This window comes from Delphinus delphis, chromosome 11 (assembly GCF_949987515.2).
Source record: "Delphinus delphis chromosome 11, mDelDel1.2, whole genome shotgun sequence".
Lineage (NCBI taxonomy): Eukaryota > Metazoa > Chordata > Mammalia > Artiodactyla > Delphinidae > Delphinus > Delphinus delphis.
The window spans coordinates 90,953,720-90,970,007 of NC_082693.1; the positions used below are offsets into that span (position 1 = coordinate 90,953,720).

Below are 16,288 nucleotides of genomic sequence, written 5' to 3' on the forward strand. Positions count from 1 at the left end.
TATTAAAATCCAACCAAAGCTCTTTTAGCCTGCAGCTGACTCTGGGATGCTTTGAAGGAACATCCTGAGACATCTCAGAGATGAATGTTAAACTAAGTTTATCGGGTATGTTTAATTACTTCAGAGACATTGTCAAGTGATTGGAGATGAACCTTAGCTTACAGTGTATGGATAAATGTCATTAATATAGATATTCCAAAATTTATATGGAATCCCTAACATCTGATATGCCCTGATATAATGTTATCAGTCGTAATTCTAGTTATTATCCTAAAATGTTATGTCACAGAAATGTCCAAGTTTCCTGCCCATTGCATTGTACTCAGATCTTTAACCATGCTATTTTAAGTTTTGTCCTGATGCTTTTACAAAATGAAGATTTTTAAGAAGACTCATAAAAAACAAATACAAGTTTCTTTTTTTTTAAAAATTAATTTATTTTTGGCTGCATTGGGTCTTCGTTGCTGCACGTGGGTTTCTCTAGTTATGGCGAGCAGGGGCTACTCTTCGTTGCGGTGCGCAGGCTTCTCATTGCAGTGGCTTCTCTTGTTGCAGAGCATGGGCTCTAGGTGCACAGGCTTCAGTAGTTGGTGGCACGTAGGCTCAGTAGTTGTGGCTCGCGGGCTCTAGAGCACAGGCTCAGTAGTTGTGGTGCATGGGCTTAGCTGCTCTGCAGCATGTGGGACCTTCCTGGACCAGGGTTCGAACCCATGTCCCCGGCATTGGCAGGCATATTCTTAACCACTGTGCCACCAGGGAGGGAAGTCCCCAAATATAAGTTTCTGATTGCCTTTAGATAATACCACTGAACTCTGTAACAAATGACAAAACTCAAAACCTGATTACTTCATCCAGATCAACAGGAATCAATTACATGGGACTGAAGGAACTGATGAATATGATTTATAACTTTATGACTTTGGGAAATATACTAGCTTTAATCTTTGTTTTTCAAAAAACAACCTTTTCTCTTATGCTATGATGTACAACAAGTTGATAAGGTATACCTTTGTAAACAAAGATGAAACATTTATCTTTTTCTCTCTACCTGTTCCTGCCAAAATTTGGCCTCTCCAGCTGGCCCTCCTGTGGACTTGATGGTTTATTGCAACTGGATTACAACTAGTTATACTAATAATTGTTTTAATTTGTTCTTTGTTTCCAAATTGTTTGTACTTCGTGTCTCCCTGCTGCACTAAGACTTTGTCAATATTACTAGCTGCATTACTTATATCCTGTCTATTTTATAAGATTGTCGTCTCTTACAGTACCCAGTGCGTAACCAGGCCTCCAACAAAATTGATGATGGCTAAACATCTTGAGGAAACAGATCACATTTATGACTCTTACAGAATAACTGTAACAGTGTGATTCTAGGTACGGGAAGGAGCAAAAAGGGAAAACATTTCCTGGATCATAGTAGACTAGTAAGACAGACGATCCAGAGAATTTAGTTATCAACAGGGTCTAATCTGGAAACTAGCACCTGGAGTGACACATCAACAAAAATGTTCACCCGATCTGGGATGCGCCTCCCAGTGCCGTGGGACAAAATTTGGTCATGAAATTTCTCCCAAATATTGGTCAAATTTCCAACCAAGAGGAGGATCTGAGAAATGCAGTATTTCCCGCTACATCAGTAAACAAAGGATGCCACACTCATCAGTGATGGCAGCCACCACTGATGTGAGCTGGTGAGCCCTGAGGGAGCTCAGGAAGGAAAGAATACCTGCCTTTGAGCAGCCATCAGACTGCAGCCACTCCCCACGGTGAGCCCTGAGGAAACTCAGGATGTGAAAACATAGGATATTGGCCCCAGACAGCTGAGGTGCATAGCAAAGGAAAGATTTCAGTGAGCCCAGACTCTTGCATCTTCCCATACACAGAAAGGCACTAAGTTCCTAAACTTGGGATATCTGGTTTTCTTTAATTAACAATAATCTTTTGATGTTCAGACCACCTGCCCTTGGTTGCAAAACTTCTGGATAACCTGGCTCCCCGCTCACCTCGTCGGAGCAGTTCTTTCAGGGTTATTTGAGATGCTGCCTCCTGGGTTTGAAGTCTTAAGAATTCCCGCTGAATAAAACATAACTCTCAACTTTTAGGTTGTGAATATTTTTTAAGTCGACAACTGGAAGGAAAAGGAACCACTGGGCACTTGATGGGGACAGAAGTGAGGCCAGCCTGGTGCTCCGTGACAGCTCATTTGCAGACAAGTCTGGTGTGAAAGGCAGCTCCCTTCCATCTGGCAGAAGATGCTTTCTCTGGTCCCCACTTCCCAGGCACCTCTGAACCGAACAGGAGGGGAGACCACCGAGTGGCCGCCCTTCAGCCCTTCCGTGCCCTCCGTGTGGCTTTGGTGTGGTCACTGCGATGATCTGAGGTGTCTCTGGCAATCACGTCGGTGGGAGCACTGAACCGTGGGGAAAGGGCAGGGCCGACTGTGGGCCTGGGCGGGAGAAGCCTGGCCATCAGAGCTCCTCTTTGTTGCTGTCGAAGGGCGAGACCGGAGGCCCTGGAGCCAGAGGGTGCTGTCCTGGCCCGTGGTCGCCAGGTTGCTGGCCGCTGACCCCCCGGCCCACAGTGGCATAGTCCCACAGGAGCCCGCTCTCCACGCCGTGCTGGCGGAGGCTCTCAGTTCCCACGAGCCCCTGTGTTCTCAGGTACCCCTGCTGGCAAAAGGGTGGCAGCTTCTGGCGTGTTAGGGCGAATAGGAAACAGGACTCTGCACAAAAGCAAGAGGAGACCGGGCTGAGAGGTGTGGGGAGAGGTGCAAGGGGAGGGGGTGCCAGTGCCCCAGGGGCCTCACCCGGTTCCCTCCATCCCCTGAGCCTGGGAGCTGACTTTTCTGGGTATCTCACGTCTGACCTGGGTAGCCGTGGATCTCATCCCTCCCTGAGGTTCCAAGACTGGGAGGCTGCCTCAACATTTTGGAAAAACAAGGCTCCAAAGGAAAGGAAAGCAAACCAAAGAGACGGCTCAGCTCCCAGAGGTGGGAGGCCCGCATGCTGCTGTGCGTGGCGCTAGCAGGGTGGGAGCTCGGCCACCCAGGAGCAGCCCCTCAGCCTTCTCTTCCAGGAGCCACCCCGGGGGGCTGGGAAGTTGGTGGTCAGTTCCATTTTGAGCTCAGAGTTCCCTGCAAAGATTTATCCCCTCAACAATGTCTGAGCTGCAGATACTGTTTGTAAAGCACGATTCTAAGCACTATGGGGGACGTAAAGATAAAACTGCTAGACCCTCGTCTGCGCCACAGCAGAAAGTTGGTGTGTAGGTCAAATCTGATCAATGAAGAAAGAGCTGTGGATACGTGTTATTTAGAAATATTAAGAGACAACCAGAAGAGCTAGAAGTCATTCCTTCTGGGGAATGGGAACGGAAGTGGGTGAAAAAGCCTTTTAGCCAAGCACTTATATAACTTTGACCTAAAGAACAGAAAGGATGAAACAGAGGTGGGCTCAATCTTCTAAGGGATTTAGACAGGATGGGAAGATGATGGAGTGAGTGTCAGAAAACCAACTTGAGTCTCTCGCCTCAGTGAATAGGCACATTACCAAAGGACGCTGTAAGGCTCACACGAGTGATCAGGCTGTGAGGTGCTACAGGAAAACTATTTCCTACCTTACCTCTGACTTGTAGTACAGAGGGCCCCTGCCAGAATGGTCCATGACCATCCTCTCTGAGCAGGGACGGCGGCAGACGTGGGAGAGGATGGAGAGGGGCAGTGAGGTGGCCTTTCGGCAAGCACCTCCTCCTATGACATACGTCACCCCTTCTGCAGGGGCCGGGGGTGGAGAAGCCCAGCAGATCTGGGTCCAGAACTAGCGGCTGCACATCCACTAACCGGGTGGAGGGAAAGCCCACCCTCTGCCAGCTGGCCCTTTGTGGGGAGGATTCCTTCAAGTTCGAGGCAGTGACACTCGGTGGCCTGTACTGTTGAGTCTATCTAGGGAGTAGGAGCCAGGAGGCTGCAGGGCCTGTGACGACGGGTCGGCAGGAGCCGTAACTCAGGGTAGGAATACACTCCCTAACAGGCACTGGCATCTCCGTGTACTCCTGAAACCTCGAGAAACAGACAGAGGTTTTGCAGCTGAGGTCTCCAGATCTATAGTGGGTAATTTCATGTGTAAGTGTATGGTGAGAGTTTATGTCTGCAGAATGCTAGTACTTCAAAGCTGCTTAGCTCTGCTCTATGAACTACCCCTGTTTGAGCATCTACACGCATTTAGACTATTAACTTGAAGTATTGTTTTAAGCCATCCCCCTTAATATATACATTTTTATTTCAAGGTAGACTGAGGGATGAAAGAAGGACACTTGCTCTCTGACCCATAGGCCGAGAACTGACCGTCTCTAACCTGGTTTGATATGAATAGTGTGTGAAATACAATCACTGTTCAACAGAGGTTTGCTGGACAGAAAAAAGGAGTGGGTATCCTGGTAATTCAGGGGGTTAAAAAAAAAAGACAAAAACTTGGCTTGTTTTGGTCAGTTCTTCCTGGGGATCGTGAGACTTCTCTCTCCCCAAGTCCCTCTCTGCGTTTGACTGTCAGAGCTATCTTCCATCCAGTTCACCAATTTTCCCTTCATCTCTGTCTAATGTGCTACTAACCCTGACACTGAGTTTCCAATTACAAATTTATATTTTCATTTCCAGAAGTTCTATTGGACCTTTCTCAAATCTGCCCAGTCAATTCTGGTAGTCCTGCCCTTTCATTCTATTTTCAGTAATCTCTCTTTTATTTACTTACAGATTTTGGACATACTTTACATCCTCTCTCTGACCATTCCATTTCCCACAGTCTTTGTAGGTTTCATCCTACAGTGTGTTGCTTCTGCTGACACTCCCTCATGGTAGTTTGTATCCTTATGTGTGAAGTGATTTCTGCTTGGGAGTTCATGTTCCTGGGAACTTTATCTGGGGGAATTCTTTGAGGCCTAGTTTTAAGGTATGTGTCCTCACAGAAGACTCACATTGACTTCTGTGATTTCTGCACCACAACGATAGTGTGAACTTTGGCCCCAAACTCACACGAGTGAGGCCTAGTGGATGGAAATTCTCAGGGGAGATTTTGCCCCACTCTACCCAGAGCCAAAAAGCGCACATCTCCTCTCTCTCTCTCTCGGGAGTGCTTTCTGCCTTCTCCTTTACCTACTGAGATCCCAGCTCTATTTAAAGGTCTCTGTACAGACATCCTACCCTGCTCCAGCCTCGTCTTCCCAGCTCCAAGTGCTGGTCAGTTACCCGGGCTCTAGGCCACTGACAACCAGCAGGTATCTCTCATCCAGGGGTGGGTTTGTGCTTTTCTTGGTGTTTAGCCTCTGGGGAGTTCCCTTATTTTCCCGCCGGTTTTTTAAAAAAGACATTTTATTCAGTGTTTGCAGGTGTGCTGTACTGGGAGGGGGTTTCTGCGAACACCGAGTTCTCCCGTCGTAGGAGATGGAAGTCTTGGGTCTGGGTTTCTAGACGCACATCCTGAAGTTCCACAGGGCACGGATCTACCTGGTCGTCTTCACCCTCCAGCTCAGCCCCTTTGTCCTTCGGGAAACTTAAGTTACCTGCATAGAAGCTCCGGAGATCGGTGTCTAAGCAGTTCTCCAGGAAGCGCCTCAGGGGCAGAATGTGCCCCACCGGGGCCGTCCAGTCCGTCAGGAAATCTTCCACGATGTGGTGGATGGCCGTGGGCCGCGGCAGAGGCCAGCCTGCAGGGCGGAACCTCACCTCCTGCTCTGTGGGGAGGACGAAGGGCGCCATGTCAGAGCCGAGCGCGGGGCTTCCATTCCCAGGGCCACATCCCAGGTGCCTGCCCCCCAGCCCCTCGCGCTCGGCCTTCCTGAGGCACCTCTGCGTGGGCCATGGTCAGCCTGTTCAGCTGTCCTTCCAAATGTCTGGAGGGTGGGCGTGAGGGAGAGGGACTGGACTAGACTCATCCCCTGCACTGTCAGCGGGCAGAACTAGGACCAGTCACTTGAACTTGGTTTGCTTCTAAGACTTACGTGAGCTGAGGTCTATTGTGGCTGCTTTGAAACTGGCCTTTCTGTGAGGAGACTCGGCGTCCTGCATCCAAGGGGTCTTAGGGCCCCTCTAGTCCAGTTTCCTACCTGGTGGGTGCCCTTCTGTGTGTCCCTGCCACAGGGCACCAAGCCACGGCCATCCCTGCATCGGGAGACTCTGGGAGGTGGCCCATCCCCCCCCGGCAGCCTTCACGATGCGCTGCTCCTTTAGAGTGAACGTCAACCTGCGCTCCTGTCATTTGCACCTGTTGACGCTACCTCCGCCCTTTGGAACGACCTCTAGTTTTAGGTCATCCTCTTCCAGGGGACATCCCTTCAAGTTTGGAAGCAGGAGTCGTGTTCCCCAGGTTGGTCATCATTCGGTAGCTACTCCGTGCTGGGCGCCATGCTGGCGTTGTGCTGTATCATCTCATTAACCCTCATCCTACAAGGAGGGTACCATGGCCACCCCCATTTCACATCCGAGCAAGCGGAGGCTCCGCGGGGTTAAGTAATGGTCCAAGGTCCCACAGCGAGGAAAGGACAGCCCTGGGAACACTGCCCAGCTCTCCCACTCCCCTCCTGTGCTAACCAGTTCCCCTTCCCTTTCCTGTTCCTTCTAAGAGTCAGTCCCCAGATCCCCGCTCCCCACTCCACGGTCAGCCTCCTTTGGAGACGGCAACAACAGTGTCCCTCTGACGACGTGGTGCCTGGAGGTGATCAGGCCGCTCCACACGTGGCCTACCCAGGTCGATGTGTGGGCCAGGATCTGGGAATAGCATTTATCGTTCTTGGACCATCTGCCCCATTTAGGCTCTAGGCAGAGCCCCTAGAGGCCCCCCTTCTGTCAGCTGAGGGTGCTGCGTGACAGCTTAATGGCGCTGGGGTCCGAGGAGTGCCCTCGCTCGGGGGAGAGCGGAGACCCAGCTCACCGGTGGGGAGGTGCCTATAGTAGTAGATGACAGGATGGAGGAAGTTAGACAGCCAGGCGTCTTCCGTGTGCCCCACAGAGCGGTCATAAAAGAAGACGTCCTTGTCGGGCCCAGAGAAATTCCGGCCGTACTCCATATTGATGACGAAGAGCCCGTGCCTTGCCCTTCTTCCCGTGATTGCCTCCAGCTGGGCCAGCGCCTGCATGGGGAACTCCTCCAGGTACTCAAAAGCAGTGGCATTCCTGGGGACAGGGGCAACACGGCGTGGGTAAGACCCTCAGTGCTGCGGCAGAGGTGCCAGACGTGGGCGTGCGTGCGTGTGGTGTGTGCGTGCGCGTGCCTCCCCTGCCTAGAAGCGCCCGTCAAACAGCGCACAGACGCTGATCAGGCCTGCGCGTCTCCCTTGAATATTACTGTTACAGCGGGGCCCTGACTTACACTGGGGAGGAAGACAGAAGACGCTGAGTAACCTGAGTGGGTATCTAGGGAGAGGGTGAGCCAGGCTGAGAGACCAGTGATGGAGAAGCCCTAGGAGTGAGTGAACACCTTGGCATGTTCAAGGGACAGGAAGAAGGCTAGTGTGGCTGGAGTGGAGCAAGGGGGAGGGGAGGGGAAGTCGGCGGGGGCAGGTCGAGGAGGACCATGTGTGCCACGATGGGAATGTCGGGTGTCATCTGGGCTGGGAAGGGAAGCTGCGGGCCTTGGGAAGATAGTGAACAGAACTGAATTCTAGTGATTCAAGTTTTAAAAGAATCACTCTGGATCTTCCCTGGTGGCGCAGTGGTTAAGAATCCGCCTGCCAATGCAGGGGACACGGGTTCGAGCCCTGGTCCAGGGAGACTCCACATGCCACGGAGCAACTAAGCCCATGAGCCACAACTACCGAGCCTGTGCTCTAGAGCCCACGAGCCACAACTACTGAGCCTGCGTGCCGCAAGTACTGAAGCCTGCAAGCCGAGAGCCCGTGCTCTGCAACAAAGAGTAGCCCCAACTCGCCGCAACTAGAAAAAGCCCGCATGCACCAGCAGCCAAAAAAAAAAAAAACAATCACTCCGGCCACCATGTTGAGAGCAGACCATGAGGTCAAAGGTGAGAGGCTGCTGTATTAGCGCAGGTGAGAGATGCTCGTGGACCAGACCAAGGTGGCAGTGGGGGGCTAGTGAGAGGCAGATTCTAGACACAGTTTGAAGGTAGAGCTGATGGGACCTACGGATGCTGTGAATGGGTATGAAAGAGAGAGGAGTCAAGGGTGATGGGGGTTTTGCTCTGAGCACCGCTGAGTTTCCTGCAGGTCCCTGAACTCGATGCGCTGCTGCACTCACTGGCTTTGGAGCAGACTGTTCCCTCTGAGGCGTCTCACCTGCCCCGTGTCCTTTCAGAACCAGCCCCACTGCTCACCGCCCCCAGCTCTTCTCCCTTCCCTGCTCTGCGTGGTTTCTTCCTCAGGGAGCGTCCTCTGTGATCTGCTGCTCATCACTTGATTGACAAGGAGCCGACATGGTCTGGCCCAAGGAGCTCTTAAATCCACGCAGGTGGTGATCCGTCATCACTGCAGTTCACTGCTCATCTGTTTGGTACCAGATGCTTTTCTACCAGTTACCTTTACTCCTTCCTACAGTCCTGCGAGGTAGGTATCATTAGCTCTATATTGCAGATGAGAGAAAGGCTCAGAGAGGCTAAGTAACTTGCCCCAGATCACACTGGTGGAAAGTGGCAAAGCTGCAGTCACACTCGTCTTGTCTGTCTGTCAGCAGAGCTTGTGGTGTTGATGTCACTGGTTTCCCCAGAATAGACTGATCCCCAGCCTCCCTGCCCACCCCACCAGCCATCTTCATCTCAGGAAAGAACCACTGGGCTCTTCCACACATGCAACAGGCAGAGAAGAGCACGACGGCGTGGGAGGGGGAGGGGCAGTGGGAAGGCGAGGGCTGACTACTCACTCCTCCAACAGGACCACGTCGGCCAGCACGCTGAACATCTGGTAGAGCCCAGAAGCCTCGTTGACGCGCCGGATGATGGCACTGGCCAGCTGTGTGATGGGGTGCTTGGTGGAGGGCCACGTGACGCCGTGATGACGCTGCTCCAGCAGCCGGTGGACGGCACGCACTGAAATGGCCAGAGGGAGGAATGGCACGCTGCCCTTAAGGTGTTATCTTTCACCTCCGGGGCGGGGCCGGGGGTGGGGGGGGAGGGACGCAGAGCCCCAGCAGCTCTGCACTCAGGACACGCTTGTATTGCGCGGCTCCAAGAAGGTGCCTTTAGAGCAGGGTCCTCACGTGTGTTCTGAAAGGGGCTGCATGGGAAGTGTTTCTGGCTTTGCAGCCCAGACGGTCTCTCTCACTTGACTCAATTCTGCCTCTGGTGGCAGAGCAGTCATAGAGGACCGCGAAATGAACGGGCACGGCTGGATTTGGTCCCCAGGCCCGAGAATGCCCACTTCTGCTTTAGGCCATCTGCATATGGAAGTCCTGCCACTGTCACCTCACATGTGACGCGTCCAAACCAGACCCAGAGCCTTCCTCTGCAATCTCTCCCCACCCCACAGTCCCCATGTCTATGGGAGACTCCCAAATGGAAACCCTCTGACTGCTCTCTCTTGTTCACAGCCGAAACCCACATCTGTTACCGAGTTCTACTTTGAGATGCTCTGTATATTTCTGGAAGGATAGAAAAGCAACAGCTACCTCAAACAACAGGGGGACATCTTCTGTGTGCCTGGGGCTGCCCTTACACAGCGGTGACACTGGGGCACCACACGCAGGTGCCTGCTCCTCGAAATGAACCAACACAACACTCAAATCCAGTACCAGCGAGGACACAGACAGTTCACGTGATGGGAGGCTGGGTCGACCAACGGTCACAGGAAGAGACAGACAGACAGACATCTGGTTCTCTGGAGGAAACAAGGTTATGCTGCGTTTTGTGAAAGGATGAGGAATTACACAGCTCGGGAAGGGTGGGAAGGGGGCCTGACAAAAGAAGCATCGGTGCAAAGACATAAAACCTCGAGAAACTGGCACATTCTGTAAAGGAGGCGAGGGCAGGCGAGCTGGTGCCGGCTGCACGAAACTCTGGATACCATGCCGAGGACCTGGCTGGGGAGCCCCTGGAGGTTTTCCTGTTTAAAGAACAGTGTTCTGGTAGGTACCGGAGTGGCTGGATGGGAAGCCAGAGGGACCAATGGCAGGAAGACCAGTCAGGAGAGACCAAGAGGTCCCAAGTCAGGCAAGTGAGGCTGGGATGGACTGGAGAGAGACAGGAGGGGGAGGGGCAGGGTTCCCAGCAGGCCCTACCTTCTGAGGTTACCATCTTTCATCTTGCTTTCCTCTGCCTTGCTGTTTTCCACTTGTCTTGTCTACACAGGATGTACTGTGCACAGCCACACTGCCCCTCCCTCTAGTGGGGTCCCCAGCTAGTAGGAGTGATCACAGCCCTTGGTGGCCTGTCCATCCAGGATTGTTTCCCATTTGCCTGAAGCTTAGTGGTCAGCTGGGAGCCTCAAAGTCAGACAGGTGTGGATTCAAATGCCACCTCTGCCATCCACTGGCTGGGTGACTTTGGGTAAGTGACTTAACTTCTCTGTGCCCCAGTTTCCTTCTACGAAAAATGGAGTTGAAACAACAAGATGTCTCTTATGGGGCTGTTGGGAGAATTAAGAATGTGAGCTGGGGAAAGATGAGAGGACAGAGGGAAGCAAGAGGGATGGGGCAGTACCTGTCAGGACAGCAGGTGCAGGAAGGGTGACATGCACGGGAACGTGAGGAGGGTTTCTTGCTGGGGACACAGCTAGAGAGACAGACTCTTCCCATTCTGTGTACGTGTGTGTGTTCCATTTGCAAATATTTTGGTAAACAGACAGCTAACATTCTCGGTTTCCTTCCCTGACAACATGCAAATGGTATAAAATATATCGCCCGGAAATCAACAGCAAAGCATGACTATATTTCCCTGTCAAACTGGAAGGAGAGTGAGATGCAAAAAGTAGCATTAAGGCAAGTGAGGCATCACATTAAATATAGAAACATCAGGATGAAGGATCCTTATAGTGGTTTTTTTTTTTTTTTTGCGGTACGCGGGCCTCTCACTGCTGTGGCCTCTCCCGCGGCGGAGCACAGGCTCCGGACGCGCAGGCTCAGCGACCATGGCTCACGGGCCCAGCCGCTCCGCGGCATGTGGGATCTTCCCGGACCGGGGCACGAACCCGTGTCCCCTGCATCGGCAGGCGGACTCTCAACCACTGTGCCACCAGGGAAGCCCCCTTATGGTGTTTTTATGGTCAAATTAACTGGCCCATGTAACACTCGTCATGCAATAAAGCACCCATCCAGTGGGCTACCCAGAGCGCAGAAAATTGGTGCCCTTAGTACTGAGAGTTTTGAAAAAGAGCTGATATAATCTAGTTGCAACTTTTATTGAAATTTGTTGGTACCCAAAGAGTCTATGTGTACGTAATACTTCACAGCTCCACGGTCTCCAGATATTACCTTATTTAGTCCTTACAACAGCTCTATGGGTGAAGAATTCACCTCATTTACAACTCTGACATCTGGGAGGGCCAACAGAGGCTTAGGGAGGTTATGAAGCCGCACCCCTGAGACCACGCAGCTGCTTCCCCAGGTTAGCAGTCCTTGCCAATCATGGAGATGCGGGTAACACGCCACCCCCAGATGTACTTGCTTTTACACCTTAACTGGTACTTCTCTAGATGTGTCCTCAGACCACGAAAACCCACTGCTGCCTGCCCCGCAGGGAATTTATGACGATCAACTGCTGTTAAGGCTGCTTTAAGGGAATCAGGCGTCTCTTTACAGACCCTGGGGACAGCGGCCCTCTCTCCCCGGCTCACCTGTGTATCGGAATCCATGGATGAAGCCCCCAGCAGATTTCCGGTAATCCACGGAGTGGCTGGCAGTCCCCAGGACAAAGAGGCCCCGGCTCCCTTTGGACTCATAGCTGGCTTTCACCAGGGGGTACTTCTTGCTGAGCTCACCCCCTGCAGAGAGTCGGAGGGACCTGTGAATGGAAAGGGCTGTGAATAAAAATCGCTGCTATGTATGAAACACTTTTTACAGGCTTGGCACTGAGCTAAGTGCTTACATTCCTGCTCAAATTTAAACCACACCGTGACCCTAGGAGGCAGGTATGATGATGTCCATTTAACAGACAGAGTAGCTGAGGTTCACGTTAAAGATGTGGTGGGTCAGGGACAGAGCCAGGATTCAAGCCGCACTGGAGGCTGGGCTCTGGGTCCCTGTGTGACCTGATGGCACAGGAGGATCTGTTCAAGCCCTCTGGCGTCTCCTTGTCCACCTGGGCCTTGACCAGAGGGCTCTGCTGAGAGATCCAGCTCCTCCCCTCTGTTCGGACTCACTTGCTGAAAATGGAGAAGTCGAAGTTCCAGCCCAGGCAGCGGATGACCCGGTCGTAGCCCACACGCAAGGCGAAGTTGTCGTTATCGTCCTGGGGGAGGGGGACGGCGTCGGCACTCCGGTTGCCTTCCTCCAGGAGGAACTTCAGGGTGACGTGGAATTTGCCCTCGAGGTCCTTCACAACGGCCAAATCCGTCAGGTCAGACTCGAGCAGCCCGTCCAGGGACTTCAGCTGGTAGGTGTCCAGCAGGCCATTGTTGATGGCCCTGGGGCCCAAGGGGAATGTCAGGAGAGAGAAAGAAGTCGGTGCCGGGGAAGGAAGCCTCAGGGGCCAGGGTGGTTAGTGGGGCGGGGGGCAGGGGCTGGCAGCACAGCGCACACAGTGCCTGCCCAGCATACCTGAGGTCGCCGACGTAGTGGGTGGCCCAGGAGAGCCGGACCCGGGAGCGGCTCAGCATGTGGATGAAGTTGGTGACACCCAAGATGTTCTCCGCCGTCTCAAAGGCCGAGTTCCCCCGGCCCAGGATCAGCACATTCTGACCCACGAAGTCCTCGGGATCCACGGACACGGACTCATAGCCATCCAGGTATTCGGAGCCAGGGAAGTCCACCTGGTTGGGCACTGACAAGCCAGTGGCCACGAGAAGGACGCTGCAGGTGGGGGACAGAGGGAGGATGGCTTAGCCTCTTAGCTATGAGACCACGAAGTGAAAAATCCCTCTTTGCACCTGCCGCCTGGCTCGCCCGCCTCACCCAGACTGCTGGCTCCTAAAAGAAAGCAGGTTGTTCATTTATTCAGTGCATCTGAGACCTTACCCTGGCCTCTCACTGAGTGATCCAGTGGGTGCAGTTTCCTTTACACCTTCCTGGGATTATACCAAACGTGAGAATTAGTTCTACTTTCTGACTTTGGAGAGGGTGACACCATGAGAAATGGATTAATTCACTTAGTTTTGAACATGGCAGCCTCACCAAGTACCACCCTAGTCATGAAAAAGAAACTAGACATCTGCTTCCCCCTTTCTTACTTGCGTGGCAGATGCGGAATCTGCTGAGTGGTGATTCTGTGCGAGGCCCTGTACTAAGTGCTTTCTGCCTCATCTTACTGCTCAAAGCAGCTCTGCATTGGTGTTATTCCGCCTGCTCTACAGGTGAGGAGATGCAGGCTCCACGTGGGCCCACGACCTCCAGAGCTCCTTAGACGGCAGAGGCAGAATCTGACCACAGGTCAGCCTAATTCCAGAGTCCTGCTCTTTCCACTGGTGGGGATTACAATCCCGTGGTGGACAGGCTGGGAGCCGGACCCTGCCGGCCTGCAGAGGAATGGTTTGATCACAAGGTAGTTTAGAAAACAGGACCGGGTGGCCTGGAGAAGGGGCCTGGGCAGCCTCTGTGGCCCCTTGCTTTTTGGCCTGTCCATTTGCTCACATCTGAATCCCCTACACTGTAGCACTGCTGCCTAAGATGCGAGGGTCCAAATTGGCCCAACCCTTCTCTCCTTGGGCTGTAACAAGCAAGGAGCAAGGCTGAGCCTCTGGGAAAAGGCATGAGAAAATGAACCGTGATCGAGCACCTGCCTGGAGCCAGGTGCTAGGCTGACGGCCGGGAACGGAGAGGCAGTCGGGCACAGCGTTAAGAACACAGGCTTCGGAGTCAGGAAGATGTGAGCTCAAGTGGCAGCTGCACCCCTTATTAGCCGTGTGACACGGCACCGGTTACTTAACTTCTCTGAGCCTCAGTTCTTCATCCGTAAAATGGGCATCAGTGAACCTCCCTCAAAGGATCCTTGTGAGGATTAGACAAGCACGGTATATCATATAACTCTGAATTTGGGTTCTCTAGACTGTGCTGAGCTTTCTCCCAAGTCAAAGCGAGTTAAAACTGAATCCTGGCAGCACTGCCTATTGGCCCTCCCTCTCATTCAGTTCAGAAATCCTACTGAGCCTGTCTAACACTTGCTGGACACTTGCCAGTATTTCTCAGACTGTATTTTGGGGAACACAAGTTCTAGGAGATGCTCTACAAAAAGAGTTTTGTGGGTGCATAAGCTCAGACAATGCTCAACACCCAATGCTGGAGTCCTTCAGTGAATGTGAAGATACTGAAGTCTGAAAAATCCTGGAGGAAAGAAATGGTCAGAATTTTCAAGTATCTTTGAGTACATACATTTCTAGGAAACACTTGGGAAATGATGGCTGAACTGAACCTCTTAGCACTGGATTTCAGTGGGAGCAAGGATGGGCAGAAATGCCTCTTTTCTCCCACATCTACGGGCCAACCAAGGGGTTTCCTTCTTCCAGGGAAGGCACTGGCTTCAGCAGGTGAGCCCTGGAGCCCGGTTCCTTACCTACACTGGTATGCCTGGCCCTTCTGGTCGGTCAGGATGAAGTAATGGCCATTCCAGGCCCGTTGGTCCTTGTTCAGAGTGACGTGGGCAATGGTTGTGTTGTACAGCACGTGAAGCCCCAGCCGGTCTGCGAAGTCGCCCAGGTAGCGCACCATGTCGCCGGCATCGGGGAAGTAGGCGTTGGAGTAGTGTCTGAAGAGCAGCCGGGGGTCGTGGCTGAGCAGAGAGTTCCAGTCATGGCGGAGGTTGAACTCGGCGTTGGCCTTGCCTGTGTACCGCTTGTTGATGCTGATGAGCTTGCGGTGCCGCGGGTAGCGCGTGAAGAAGCTGCCCGGTCTCGGGGCGCGTTCGAACACGGCGTAGTCCCTGCCGGCCCGCTGCAGGAAGTAGGCCATCTGCAGCCCCGCGGGCCCGGCACCCAGGACACAGTAGTCCCGGTGCGCGGGCACGGAGGCCTGGGCGGGGCACGGGGAGAGAGCCGGGTGCAGGGCGATGGTCAGGAGAAGCCCTGGGAGGCCCCACAGCAGGGCCGCGGCGGAGAGACCCATCCTACGGCAGACCAGAGAGGTGAGGCCTCGGACCACGAAGGCCCCTTGACGCCCGCGGAGGTGAGCCAGGAACTGGGGGCCCAGAAAGGCAGGGGCTTGCCGGAGCGCTCACTGCGACTAGGGGTGCAGCCAGGACCAGAACCCAAGGACCTCTGAACTCATTTGCCCCGACTCCATCGTTTCAAGCTCGGATCTGGGCTCCTCCTAGGAGTCCCGAGCCCCTCCATCTCCCTCAGGACCTTAGTTCCCAAGGGCGCCAGACTCCTTATTGCCATGGTAATAAGAGGCTGGGTGTTTTCTCCACTTTCCCCTAATTCCAGGGATGCCCAACACCCCCCTAGGGCCTTCCAAGGCCAGACCCTCGCGGGTCACGTCTTTTTGGCCACGCCCCCGCGCTCCGGCCTCCAGCCTGAAGGAGGTGTGGTCTGCAGGCCCCCGTCCCACACCCGGGTCTCTTCGGCCACGTGACAGGGAAGCCCCAGCACACCTGCCCGCGGAGCAGCGCGAGGCCGCCCTCCTTCGGGCGCGCTGAATACGGGAGCCGCTCCCCACGCGTGCTTGGTGCCCACGGCCGCAGCTCCCGCCTCCCCGGCCCGCCAGTCCACCCCCCCGCACAGAGCTCGAACCTCCCAGCCGCTCCGTAGACAGCCCGCAGCCAAGTCAGCCCGCGCTCGGCCTGCCCGCGCCACCGCGGCGGCCCCGCCCATGGCAGGGGGCGGGGTCACGTGGCGGCGCGCGTCATGAGGGGCTGGGCTGTCGGGTTCTGGGCTCCGGGTCGCTCGCGAGAGCCGCGCACGTGCTGCTCCGCCGGCCGGCGCGTGCCGGCGCGTGGTGGCCCGACTGAAGGTCAAATCTGGCAAGTGGCTTGGGGCTCTTTAAAGCTGTGTCTTTCCACGTGTAAGGGAGGCACGGGAGCAGACGACTTTTGGAGATAATCGCAGCTGTTCCACTCCATTACTGTAGCCAAAGACTAGTTGGGTACTCAGTACTCTGGGACCGGAAACCAGGTTGATGAAGCCAGGACGGAAAAACAAATTAACTGGTGTGTTCGCTACAAATTCAGTCTGTTGTTTACTAAGAAACAGGACTGACTGGACCTTC

General features: G+C 53.8%; 1 protein-coding gene across 3 annotated transcripts; it reads right to left on the reverse strand.

Annotated features, from left to right (window-relative positions):
• Positions 1-413: 413 nt before the first annotated feature.
• Positions 414-15,875, reverse strand: FOXRED2 (FAD dependent oxidoreductase domain containing 2). Of its 3 annotated transcripts, none has more exons than XM_060025588.1 (9): positions 15,814-15,875; positions 14,640-15,188; positions 12,692-12,943; positions 12,295-12,558; positions 11,770-11,936; positions 8,864-9,029; positions 6,924-7,165; positions 5,557-5,727; positions 414-2,725 (listed from the first exon to the last, which is right to left on the reverse strand). In XM_060025588.1, the coding sequence occupies exons 2-9, from the start codon at positions 15,185-15,187 to the stop codon at positions 2,472-2,474; spliced, it is 2,064 nt and encodes a 687-aa protein (XP_059881571.1). In that variant the 5' UTR covers position 15,188; positions 15,814-15,875; the 3' UTR covers positions 414-2,471. The 3 variants fall into 3 exon arrangements, with proteins under 3 accessions (XP_059881571.1, XP_059881572.1, XP_059881573.1); XM_060025589.1 differs by lacking the exon at positions 15,814-15,875 and adding an exon at positions 15,675-15,751; XM_060025590.1 differs by lacking the exon at positions 6,924-7,165 and having other exon boundaries at positions 2,499-2,725.
• Between the last annotated feature and the right edge of the window lie 413 nt (positions 15,876-16,288).

Coding starts and splice junctions, on each gene's coding strand:
- FOXRED2 (XM_060025588.1), bottom strand. CDS start 15,187: ATGGGTCTCTCCGCCGCGGCCCTGCTGTGGGGCCTCCCAGGGCTTCTC. Junction 9,030..11,769: donor CCATGGATTCCGATACACAG/GTGAGCCGGGGA, acceptor TGGCCATTTCAG/TGCGTGCCGTCCACCGGCTG. Junction 5,728..6,923: donor CTATAGGCACCTCCCCACCG/GTGAGCTGGGTC, acceptor TCCTCCCCACAG/AGCAGGAGGTGAGGTTCCGC.